At 36.1% G+C, this 13,256-nt stretch overlaps 1 protein-coding gene across 3 annotated transcripts in view; it reads left to right on the forward strand.

Moving 5' to 3' along the window:
* Stag1 (STAG1 cohesin complex component) overlaps positions 1–13,256 on the forward strand; it is a 305,418-nt gene that overhangs the window by 257,124 nt on the left and 35,038 nt on the right. For all 3 annotated transcript variants that reach the window (XM_050139376.1, XM_050139375.1, XM_050139374.1), the window contains one exon: positions 1,505–1,585. In XM_050139376.1, coding sequence (XP_049995333.1) covers positions 1,505–1,585 — 81 coding nt within the window. The remainder of the gene's footprint in view (positions 1–1,504; positions 1,586–13,256) is intronic.

Here is a 13,256-nt window from a genome sequence, read left to right on the forward strand (position 1 = left end):
CCATGTAGGCTTATGATGATACCCTTTGCTTATGTAATCTGAAACCTAGTACTGTAAAATTAGCAGAACTACATTTATTCAGTTAGTTTCTCCAACCTTCTACTTGATTTTTCTTTGAACTTATTAGCTACATGTAATTTGTTTTATGGTACTAAAGTGTATTGTGTGTCAATACCAACACCAGCTAAATTTAATAGGTAAAATATTGGACTAGTATTATACACATAATTACAATAAAGGTAAACTATGTGCTTAAACTAAAAATGTAATTAAAAAAAAACCTGTTTATTGCTGGCAGTGTAACTCAAATGTGTAAGAGCCTGTGTGAGCTCAAATGGGGTATGAGTCTGCCCCAATGGAACTATATATATATATATATATATATAATGATTTTTGATTAATTTTACTTCCTTGAATTTTATCACCTCGAGACCAAAGACTTGAACAAAATATTTCATGAAACGGGAGAATTCAGATACTGATATAAAAAGAAAAGGTGGGGGGGGGCAGCTTAAGTAGAATTAGGCATGGATTGCTTGCTTTATTAGTTGTTTGGTTGGATTGGTAACAAACAGCCTCACTATGTAGTTCAATTGGCTTGGAACTTGCTATGCCATGCAGCTTGTTCTGGAACCCCTACATGCTAGATACAGACATGGACCACTATGCCTGAGCATCCTTAGTAACTTTTAAAAGTGTTAAGCAGTTCTGAACACTAAAATCTCTGAAAAACATGTACATAGTATACCAAAAGATATATATGAGATAGCTAATACCAATAATTCATAGTGACTTAAAATTCAACATATAAAAGTGTATCAGTATCAGAATAATTGGGGGTATATTCTAAATACTTTGCAGTACTAAAATTTAATAATTTATAGGTACAGCAGATACAAATTCTAACAAATGGAAATGAAAAAAATCAAAGTAATACATACTATATTATATTATTTTGTTTATATATTGCTCATAGCAAGTCATAGTAAATTTTGAGGATGCAGAGTAAATAATGGAAATATAGCTGTTATCATGGGTCACTGTTAATTTTAGAAGAAGAAAGAAATGATGCTGGCATGGACACTAACAATGTTCTTTCATGACATAAAGTAGTAGCTATTATAGGTATTTTTGCTTTACTTTGGTTCATTAAGCATAATGTTTTGTTTATGAAATTTTGATATAAGTATATCTTGCTTTAAAATAAGAATTAAATTTGGATAAAATAGTTTCATCAATTTCTTTTAACAGCAAAATATTCATGGCAGCACATTATTGCCTAAAGCGGCATTATCTATCTGCCTTTATATTCTCAAATTTTGTTTTTTCTTTATTTTCTGAGTTGTTGGTTTATAATTTTTAACCAATCCTAATGCTATAAAAATTTAGATTTAAAACTTTATTATGAAATGAAACCTATAAGTATTATTTACCTAGTAATGTGCAAACAAATTGTCTCTTATTTAAATTTTTTCATTAAAATTTTGATTTTCATTTGATACAGATAGTCGTACAAGCACTGCAGTGTTCCCATTACTCGATTCTTTGGCAGCTGGTGAAAATTACTGACGGTTCCCCTTCCAAAGTAAGTAAGAATTTCTGTAGGCAGAAGGTTTTATGCAAATAACCATACTAAACTCATTTAATATCTTAGAAGTTACATAAAATTTTATATTTGTAAAATGATAGTTTAATGTTAATCAGTTTTTGTTTTATGGATGTGTGTTAGTCTTCTACTAGTAGATGCAAATCATATTTTTACATGTGTACACATATTTAAATAATACACATAATGACAATATTTATAAGAAACAACAGCACTATTTCTTTTCTATTTAAAAGGAGACAGAATGGTGCTAGAAACCAAAGGTCTTTCAGACAAAATAATGTGAGAAAAAGGGGAACAGTGAGTCTGACAATAGGCAATTTTTGATTTTGGGACAGTGTACTCGACATAAGCTCACAATAACTTAATAATCCTGAATCCCTAATCATGTGAAACTTAATAGAAAACACGGGATAGAAAATTAAATACAAGAATACTCTATTTTAATAGTGAACCTTGACTTTTTTAAGAGAAAATAAAATACTAAAGTCCCTTCATATTGATGGTCACTTCTAATCCAAGGTCTTAAGTCTAATATCTCTCCAATAAACTCAACGTTCTGAAGAGATATCTCTGATTCAGTGATAGATAGAAATAAAAAGGAAACCAGCTGCATTCATACTGAGATCTAAAAACAACAACCCCCCCCCCAAAAAAAAAAACCTATCTTAAAATTTGTCCTTTGTTAAAGGGAAGAATGTCTCTATTGGACTTAGAACCATGAACTAGTTTTCACAAAGAAAGCTATTTCAGTGGAAAAGTCATGTTCAGGTTTTAAGAGTTCTGTGGTGATTTACCCAGACACATAACAGTCAAATCTCAATCTTCTGAAAGCACATGGCTTAAAGAATTTTTTAGCAAATACAATTTTAGAACAAAAAGAAAAAAACTAAATCTGTATGACATAAGATTTTCAAATGGAGGAAATTTGAACATATAAATGAAAGACAAATGTTTAAAGAACCAAGTAAAACTAGTAAGATGTACATATACCCTCATCATAAGATCTTAATAGTAGTTACCCTTAGGAAATAGAATTTATATGGGAACAGGCATAAGAGAAGATTTACATTATACTTTTTGTAATGCTGTTTGAGTGATTGTTGTTATTTTACATAATTTTATCACACATAAAAAATAAGTTGGAGATTGGAGAGATACTTCAGTAGTTAAGAGCACTTGCTGCTTTTCAGAGGGCTTGAGTTTGTTTCCCATCACACATGTCATACACATCACAATCATATATAATTCCAGCTCCAGGAGATCCCTGGAGATATTGGGCACTTCCCTCTATACACACACACACACACACACACACACACACACACCTACATATAATTCTTTTTTAAAAAAAATTTTGTATTTCAACTGTTAGAACAAAAGCATTGTAGCTCTCCATAGTAATCTCTGATTTCAGTTCGTCTTACATCATGTAATTGTTGAAATGATCTGAATCCTTGAAAAATGTTTAAGTTGTCCAGTGTTGTATTTGCTATACTAACATGTTGTTGTTAAGTATACTGTTAGAACTCTAAAGAGATTTATGTCTTTTAATTAAATCTGTTCAATTTAGATGAAGCACAGAAGGAAGATTGTTGTTGTTGCTGTCTTATGAGAAGTCACATGAGAATGAATGCTCTAATGAAATCTTCAGGGTTATCCTGTACAGTAGGCCTTATCTAAATCCTGTTTTATGTGGATAGAACCACTGTCACAGAGTCTGAGCCTTGCCTAAAATCACAGACTTTGAGCATAATCCATTTTAATCTCAACCTAGTATTTTGTTACTACTCTTTACTATCTTTTTTTTTTTTTTTTTGGTTTTTCGAGACAGGCTGGTCTTGAACTCACAGAGATCCGCCTGCCTCTGCCTCCCAAGTGCTGGGATTAAAGGCGTGCGCCACCACCGCCCGGCCCTACTCTTTACTATCTTATATTAAGTTTTTACTATAACAATTAGGTGGTTTTTATTTTCACAAAATTTTCCATGAACCCATTAGTCAACTCCTCAAAAATCACAAAATGGCAATGTTTGTTAGTTGATTACTTATAGACTAGAAATGTCACATAGCTACGATTTGTTCATCATTCTATATGCCTAAGGATGTAAGTAAGAAGTTAATATTTTATATATCTCATTTGTAGTATTACTTGAAATATGCAGAAGACATAATAGTGATGAAGTTAAACACTCTTTTCCTCTTTCTTTCCTAAAGTGTATATATTGATAAAGTTGTAAATGTCTATTGTGGTTCTGGAGAGATGGCCTAGCAGTTAAGAGCAGTTGCTGTCCTTGTAGAGGACCTACTTCTTTTCCCAGTACCTACATGGCAGCGCACAACCATCTTTAACTTCAGTATCCAGTGCCCTTTTGTGGCACAGTGTACATGTAGTACACACATGTAACATGTATTACACACACATGGATGCAATCAAAACAATCATATACATAAAATTCAAATAAATCAGTTTTTTATTTGTAATGTTAACTCAGTATTTTAGTGTTGTCATTTAGAAACCATCTCAATCCATTACATGTAGTATGTTTGTTTTTTGAAAAACGAATGCTATGATAGACTAGATTATTTGACTAGTAGTAAGGAAACGGGTCAGCTGACCACTGTTTGTTTCCCTGGTCATTAATTATTTACAGAAATTTATTTAAAATCTCTAAAAGAGTTCATTTTAAATAGTGAATTCTTTTTATTCATTTTGACTTTAATATATTTCTTTGATTTATGCTCATTATAAAAATCTACCAGATATTACCAGCTGTGGATAACCATTGTAGATGTTTTGATATTTCTCTTTTAGTACTTTTTAAAATATTTTTTTAACCATGTTGGTGGGAGGCTGTTAGTTCGTTCCTGGCTGCCCTGACCCAAAATAGTTACACAGAAACAGTATTAATTAACAATACTGCTTGGCCAATGACCTAAGCGTATTGCGAGCTAGCTCATATCTTTGGTTAACCCATTTCTATTAATCTATGTATGGCCATGTGGCTGTGGCTTACCAGCAAGGTTCCAGTGTGTCTGTCTCTGGTGGAGACTACATGGCCTCTCCCTGACTCTGTCTACTCTCTTTATATATTTCTTACAGCCTGTCTTTACTCTGTTAAACCATTGGCCAAAAGCAACTTCTTTATTAACCAATGGCAGTAAAGCATATTCACAGCATACTTCAATGTTTAAATAAAAAGGAAGCTTTTAACTTTAATATAGTAAAAATTACATATAACAAAACAGGTATCAACAAGAATTACAGTTACAATATTTATATCTACTTTATCTTTTATCATAACTAAGGAAAACTATAACTACAACTATCTATTCTTCTACTTCATCAAAGACCACAGAAGGATTTGATATTGCCTGAGTTAACAGGAAGTTCATTATAAGCAACTCCCAAAACTCTAGAATTGACAGAGGCATCTTACTGCCAGGACTGTCACCTAAAGGGCTTCTGTAACATTGTGGGCACCCATTTTCAGTATTTGACAGACTTTCCCATGAAGCAGGAAATTTCAAAGACAGTTCCACCTATATTGGCAGTTTGTCAGTAACTTTCTTCTGTGTCCTGCAGAATGTTTGGCAAACTCTTGAACCTCAAAGGACTGTTTTGCCTTCTTTAGGCAGCTTCAACAATCATTTTTCTGTCGGTCCTGTAAGTACAGTCAAACAGTTCAAGGAAGAGCAGTTTCTTGTCCAAATGGCTAACAAACTCTATAAGGAGCCTCTTCAAAGACCATCTTCCTATGTCTCATTGTCATAAAAATTCTTAAGCTCTTGAAACATTGTAAATGCCATGTTCTGTAGTTTTTGAAAGGTTTGAATAATACCTATCCAACTGAAATAGATCTTTATATATCTAGAAAACCTAACTAACATGACTACAAGCTTGACTATTATGGATGGCTATCTATTAACCTATTTTTCTTAATTATACATTACATCTTTTAATGAGCTGCGCAAACACAATACCTTAATCAAGAGCAGAAATACAGATACACAGTATAACAAAATTGATATTAAATTTGTATCAATAAACCAACATCTATACCAATGCAAATCTCTATGGCATAGCCCCCTTTAAATGTAAACAAACATTTATAAACAATAATTTAGGGAATTTTGGCATAGTTCTCTCCAAACTGCTTCCTGCTTTTTGTTGAGCGACCTTTCAGGGGGTCTTGGTCCATCAAACCACATTAGTCTGGAAGTAATCCACAGGTTCTCATCCGCTGTGGAAACAAAAGAAGAATCTCTTTTCCAAAGCAACATATCCTTAGACCCAAATTTTGAAGCTAAGATATCTTTAAAATATATATATGTTGGTTTAGTTTAGTAGCCCAAACAATGAAATGTCTCTCTGTACTTAGCTCCTTCACAGTCAAATAATTTAAAGAAAACACGTGGTATACATAATCCAGACTCTCTGTGTATATTCCATCTTTATGTGGCTTATTCTTTTTTTTTTTACTGCTTTTAATCTATGACTGTCTGTACTCCATCTCTTTAAAGACTTTACCCTTTTTTGAGCCATTTTCTTCTTTTTTTACATGTCTATATTTTCTTTTTTTTTCTCCTAAGCCATTGTACATTTATCCAACACTGTGACACATTTAGAGGTCTTTTTTTTTTAATGAATCTGTCTTTATTGTGTGCCTGTAATTATTTCTTGACCAGAAGTACCTTTTTATTTTTTTTTATGCTAAGTGGATGTGGCTAGGACTAAGGCTGCTTTGCCTTTTGGCTCTGCCCAATTCAACATGGCAGAGGCGTGCATACCACCACAGGTCGAAGTGGCACCATTAAGCAGTTTGTAACACGCTGCTCACAAAGCCCATTTAAATGCTCAGTCTTCTGAAAGAACCAGACTTCATGCTGGCAGCACGAACCAGGAAGCTACCATTTCAAAACCGGGAGGTTGTTTTTTTCTTTGTTGGTTTGTTTTGTTTTGTTTTGTTTGCTACTAATGCTGAATCATGAAGACCTCTGTTAAAGGAGCAAACAGAGCCCATTCGGGAAAAAAAAAAGTGGCTAAACTTTGTTTCTGTGTGTGTGTCTAGAATTCTAGCATATTTTAATCTCATGTAGATCCCTAATTCTTTTCAATTAGTACTTTTTTAAATTATGAATTATTGCTGCAGGGTATGGTAATACACATGTTTCTTCTCATCACTTGAGAGGCAGGTCTAGATAAATCTCAGAAAGAAAACTGGAGAGGAAAGAAAAAAATGTTACTAGTGTGCTGGGGAGATGGCTCAGTGGTTAAGAGCACTGGGTGTTCCAGTGAACCCATGTACAATTTTCCCACTTGACAGCTAATGTGAAAGCTAACAACTGTTGTCATTCCAGTCCTAGAGCATCTGACATTCTCCTATGGTCTCTGCATGCACTCACGCATGCTTCACACAGACATAATGCAGGCAAAACACCATACACATAAAATAAAAATAAGCAGATCTTAAAATGAAAGAGCAATATTGCAGAGGGCTGTGTTTGTAGTTCAGTTGCTTGAGTGTTTGCCTAGCTTGCATGAAGGCCTAAGTTCGATCAATAGAACCACATAAACAAGGTCTAATGATGCATTCCAGCTGTCAGTAGGGAAAAGCTGGCCCACCAAGAGCTTAAGGTCATCTACACCCACATAGCAAGTTTGAGCTTAGCCTGGGCTATGTGAAACCCTGTCTCAAGAAAAAAAAGAAATGTTTCCAGGTATGGTAACAATTGTCTTTAGTGAAGCAGAAGCAGGAGGATCATAAGTTGAAAACTAGTCTGAACCAAAAAATTAGACACTTGTCTCAAAGTAACTTGATTTCTACTGTTTTCAAACTTCTTTTAGGATAAAAATCAAAGAAATCAAGTCATCTTTAAAAGATGTTTATAGATGATGTTTATTCTTTCACAGTTTCATATATATGTGTGTGTGTGTATGTATGTATATATATATATATATATGTAATACTTTTTGACCAGAATCCATCCCTGTTGTTTTTTTCTTCTTCCCTCCTCCTCTTATGAAAACCCTCCTTCCCAAAAAGTTCTCACACTTTTGAGGGGTTTAGAGAGAATTATTGTTGCCGCTAGTACTGTTGTTTATTTCGACTTTGGTCTTCCTTTTTTGTAGCTCATTGCATTCAGTTAGAGTTGCCTGCATGTGTGTGGGTTGAAACTTATTTATTTGAGCAATTGTATGTAAGTTCAAAGTATCTGTCCCTCACCCCAGCAGCCATTCGTTGGCTATCACTCCTCAGAAGTTGGGGCCTTATGAGTCTCCCTCTCCTCTTTGGACAACAGAATATTTATGGGCCGAGTCTTGTGTACTCATTGCTTGTTGTTGCATGGAGAGGGCGGCAAGGTAGTGTCCAGCATCAGGCCAGTCTATTGTAGGGAGAGGGGCTGCTTGTTCATCTGGCCACCCAGCTAGCTTAGCCCTGAAATAATCACACAGAAACTTTATTAATTAAAACAATGCTTGGCCCATTAGCTCTATCTTCTTATTGGCTAACTCCTTTATTAATTTTACCCATTTCTATTAATCTGTATATCGCCACATGGCATTGGCTTACAGGCAAAGATTCTGTGTCTGGCAGCTCCATGGCATCTCTCTGACTCTGTCCTTCTTTCTCCCAGCATTCAATCAAGTCCTTCCCGCCTACTTAGGTTCTGCCCTATACTTCTTTCTATATTCTGCCTCTTACTTTTTTTTTGGGGGGGGGGGGTGGTTTTTTTCTAGACAAGATTTCTCTAAGTAACACTTCTGCTTTCCTGAAACTTGCTTTGTAGACCAGGCTGGCCTCAATCTTACAGAGATCCTTTTGCCTCTGCCTCAGTGCTGGGGTTAAAGATGTGCACCACTATGGCTATGGCTTTCTTACATTCTTTCTGTCCCCTCTTCCAAGATACTCCTTGGGCCTTCAAGGAATACTAAAACTGTCCCACCTAGGACTGAGCATCAAAAAGTCAATCTCAGCATGTTGGCCTGTTATGAATCTCTGGTGGCCTGTTATGAATCTCTGTATTAGCTATCTCCCACTGCAAAGAGAAGCTTTTCTGACCAAAAAAGTACTCACTAACCTATGGATATATACACATAAATATTTAGATGACAACTTGACACCTGAGCCATTTAACAAAAAGTAGTAGTAGGTTCCCCCTGGCGCTAACAACCTCCCAACCATGAAATTTTGACCAGTTTTCAGTACCAAGTATTAATTCTTCATGTAGACTGGTCCTCATATCTGACCAGGTACTATGTGGTTATGCCACTGTTGTAGCAGGTCATATCACCTAGCAGGCTAGTATTGTAGCTTTCAGAGTTCACAGCTAGGTAAGACCATTGATGACTTTTTTCCCTTAGCAGCCTACAAAGAACCTTCTGGTATTGTTATAGCTAGCCAGCAGAAAAGAAACTCTAGCTCAGTTACAGTTTGGTTTCTCTGTGTCCTACAACCAAAGTGTATTGTGTCTTCAGTAACAGGGTTTTCTCAACTAATAACAGTTATAGTAGGCTATACTGTTTTGGGGACCACCCTCACCAATCATAAGGCAGTATCCTACAAGTGGTATTGGGAACTATAGCTTCTGGAGGTGTTATTATTTACCCCCCTTTAATTGTGCTTTTTAATTGGAATTCTTAGACTTGTGTATTTAACCTGGAGTGTCACTAGATGCAGGAAGTTAGGAAGTAGCCATGGTTTTGTGGGGAAGGGTGGTGGTGGAAAAGCTTTAGAGGAGGTGGGACAGTAGAACATATGCAATATGAAGCAGGGTGGGATGAAAGTTGAGAATGGGGTGAATACTGGGGATAAAAGGTTTAGTTGGAATTGAGCAGTGGTGTTGCACACCTTTAATCCCAGATAGGTTCCTGTATGGCTTTTTAAATACATCTTCTGTTTCAGTTAGCATTCTCTCCCTACCCCTTTATCTCTCCCGTCCCCACTAAATCTTTTTTGGGGAGTGAGGATCTGGAGACAGGCTTTCTTTGTGTAGTCTTGGCTGTTGTTGAACTCACTCTGTAAACTAAGCTGGCCTCGAACACACAGAGATCCACCTGCCTCTGCCTCTGCCTCCTAAATTCCTGGCTTCTAGTGACACTCTAGGTTTAACATACAAGTCTGAGAATTCAAAGCCAGGATCCACATAGAAAAGAAAGTATGCAGTGTTTTTCTTTTTGAGTCTGAGTTATTTAGTATCATTTACATTCATTTTCTTACAAATCTCATAATTTCTTCTTCACAGCTGAATAAAATTCCACTGTGTACATGTATCACATTTTCATATCATTGATAGACCTCCAACTCATCCCATTTCCTTGATACTGTGAATAGATGAGTGAACACTGATGTTCAAGTGTCTCTATAGTAGGAAGTAGAGTCCTTCTAAAATTACCTTGAATGTTAAATACAGGTGGGATAAATATAAAGGAGAAAATGGCGTAGAGATTTTGGATATAAAAACTATCTGATTGTTGACTCTTGTCTGAACTATCAAGTTTCTCCTTCTGCTGGGCGGTCCTCTCCTGTGAGTGGTTTCATTCTCTCTTCTGCCTTGTTTTTGGGTGATCAAATTACCACTACAGTGTGGAGTCTCTGATCTGATCACACCTGTAGGATTTCCCTCTCCACCCTAGTGCCATTGCTAGCCTGGCTTCTCTGAAGTTCTTGCCTGAAAGCTGAATGAACGTTCTGATGTAACTTTAGTTCCAGTGGATGTTCAGCTTCCTGAACACTGTTTAGATCTGTTTCAAAGTTTCTTTTCCACAGCATCTCAATGTTCTTTTTGTCAGATTCTAGCATACAGGCACCTAGTACTTGGTCTGATAACTCTGTAGGACAGCAGAAATCTTTTTAAATGACATTTTGCCTGTCCTGTTGGATGTTAAGTGCTGAATATCCAGTGCTACGGTGAATAGGTTTTCCCTGGTCCTGCCTTGGTTGCTGCTCTCCTTGGTTGGTGCAGCCCTTTTACAAGTTGTTTAAAGTACTCATTGCTTTTCTCTTGGCTGTATTCAGCCTTTACCTGCTTATTTTCCAGAGACTATAATCTCACAAGAATATTTTAAGGGTTATTTTTATTTTATGTGTATGAATGAATGTTTTGCCTACTGTGTTTGTGAAGGAGCCCCAGGCCCCCTGGAACTGGATTTACAGATGGTTATGAGCTAGCTTACTATGCGAGTGCTGAGAGCCAAACCCAGGTACTCTACAAGAGCAATAAATGCTCCTAACCCTTAACCTTCTCTCCATACCCTCAAGAATATTTTTAATAAATGCATAGTAGTCTGTTTTATAGCTACGTAAGAATTTGTTACCCTCTTAAATATTTTGAATACTTAAGTTTTGACACCCCCCCCCCCCGCCATGGGCCGTTTTGCTGTAAGACCTTGTTCTTATATCTGTGTTCTTCATTGTTTTATGTTTTATTATATACTTAGAATGGAATTGCTAAGTCAACAATTGTAGTATATTTAAGGATCTTGATCTATGATACCAGTTTGCTTCATTCTAGAGAACTTTTTTTTTTTTTAATTTTCTTCTGGCCTGTCATAAGCACTCTCATTCAGGATATTCTAAATGATAATTATATTTGAAGTTTAAATTCAAGTTATAATTTAACTTGGTGGTAAAGCTTTTGTAGTGACGTATTCGAGAAAACTGTATCAAAACAGTTTTAGACCTTTTTGTGAAATGTAGGTGTGCTGGGTGTCAACCTGTGTACTGATGTTCTTTGACAAGCTTACAATTCAATTTCACCGTTCTCTCTTTCAGTGCCCCCTAGTGCTGGTTTTTACAAGCAGCTTTTACTTCCTTCTCTGTAACAGGAAGCATCATTCTTTCTTTAGCTCTTTCAGTACCGAATTATACAAAAGCATTTAAAGAGCCTATTGGGACTAAATTAGTTGCTTTTCTAGCCTGAAGACAAAGAATTTATTTTCAGAGTTCCTCCCTCCTAAGTGTTGTTTTGTTTTCATTTTTTTCTTTCCTTTTTCTTGGGGGGGGTGTCTTTTTAAATGTATATTTGTTTGTTTCTTCATTTGTTTTGAACTGGGTTCTCACTATGTGGCCTAAGACAGCCTAGAACTCACTATGTATACCAAGCTAGCTGTCACTTTCAGAATAATATCCTGTATGTCTAGGTGGAGTACAATTATCTATGATTGCTGTTTGGTGAGCTGCACTAATCCACACGTAGTCTTCCACTCAACAGCATTTAACACCAGAGATACTGTTCCTAATCAGTATTATCAAGATGTATTTGAATAAAAGTTCCTCCACACTTCATCCCACTCTCAGTTTCTCGGTTATGGCTTCCCCCTAACTAGCATTGACTGCTTTTTTAGTTACCAAGAGTTTTAGAGATACTATCTATTGTCCTGGAATAATTTCCCTTTGTGAAAAAGGGGAAAGGATTTGATATCCTTGGCCTGAGCTCAGACATACTGACATCTAAGCTTGGCCCATGCAGCATTAGGGCCTTTATACAAAAAGCTCTCCTCTTTACTTTTATTTTAGCTTTTACAGATAACAGTCAGGGGATTATGTTTAGTTTGCTTATTATTTTCCATTTCTGTGTGTATCTAATGAACCATCTCTTTGGAATCTGGGTCTGTCCCATCTCTATGTTCCATTGACAGTTGTTAAATTTAGTGACCAGTTGAAACACAAATGAAGTTTATTACATACCATGAGTAAATATGTAATCATCCAACCAAATGTTCCTCATCATCTAGCTACTTTTTCTTAATTTTTCTTTTTAAAACTTATGTGTTTATGAGTGGGGTCTATTACTACTACCAGATATAAGACTATTAAGGGAAAAGAAAAACCACGTTTTTCCATACTTCCACAACAAAATACATTTATGTGACCCAAAAGTGAGAGGATTTTACCCCTTCAGAAATGAATTTGTTTTTTAGTGCACATTAGCTGGGTGTCCTCTTACTCTGTTCTGTTACTGTCTGGAAGTGGTATTGGATCCCGTAGGTTGAGGGCTCACTTCTGATGTCAACTCCAAACTCCAGGCTTTTTAATCTGATTAACCTGCTGTATATCTGGTGTCTTAGTTATTTTTCTATTGCTGTGATAAGATATCATGACCGTGGCAACTTAAAAAAGAGTCTGTTTAGGGCTTATATTTTCAGAGTGTTATTATCCGTGACTGTCATTGCAGGAAGCATAGCAACAGAAGGCAGACACGGTGCTGGAACAGTAACTGAGAACTCACATCTTGAGACACAAACATGAGGCAGGGAGAAAGGAGGTGCAGAGACTTAGAATGACAAAGCCCGCCCCACAGTAACACTTCTCCAACAAGGCCGTGTCCCCTAATCCTTCCAAAAAAAAAAGTCCCACCAACTAGGGACAATATATGAGTCTGTGGGGGCCTTCTCATTCAGACCACCACATCTGGTTTCCTACAATCGCTTCTTGGGTTTGTTTAATTTGCTAGAGTGATTCCAGAACTTAAAGAAGCAGTTTATCATTTTATTATAAAAGAGAATACAAAAGAGGTATGATGCTACACGAGTGTAATCCCAAAACTTGGGAGACTTAGATAAGAATGAGAGTTCAAGGCCAATCTGGCTATTACATAGTGAGATCCTATGAGGAGGAGGAGGAGGAGGAGGAGGAGGAGGAGGAGGG

Source organism: Alexandromys fortis, unplaced genomic scaffold, assembly GCF_014885135.2.
Source record: "Alexandromys fortis isolate MF-2015 unplaced genomic scaffold, M_Fortis_MF-2015_v1.1 scaffold_36, whole genome shotgun sequence".
NCBI classification, from domain to species: Eukaryota; Metazoa; Chordata; class Mammalia; order Rodentia; family Cricetidae; genus Alexandromys; species Alexandromys fortis.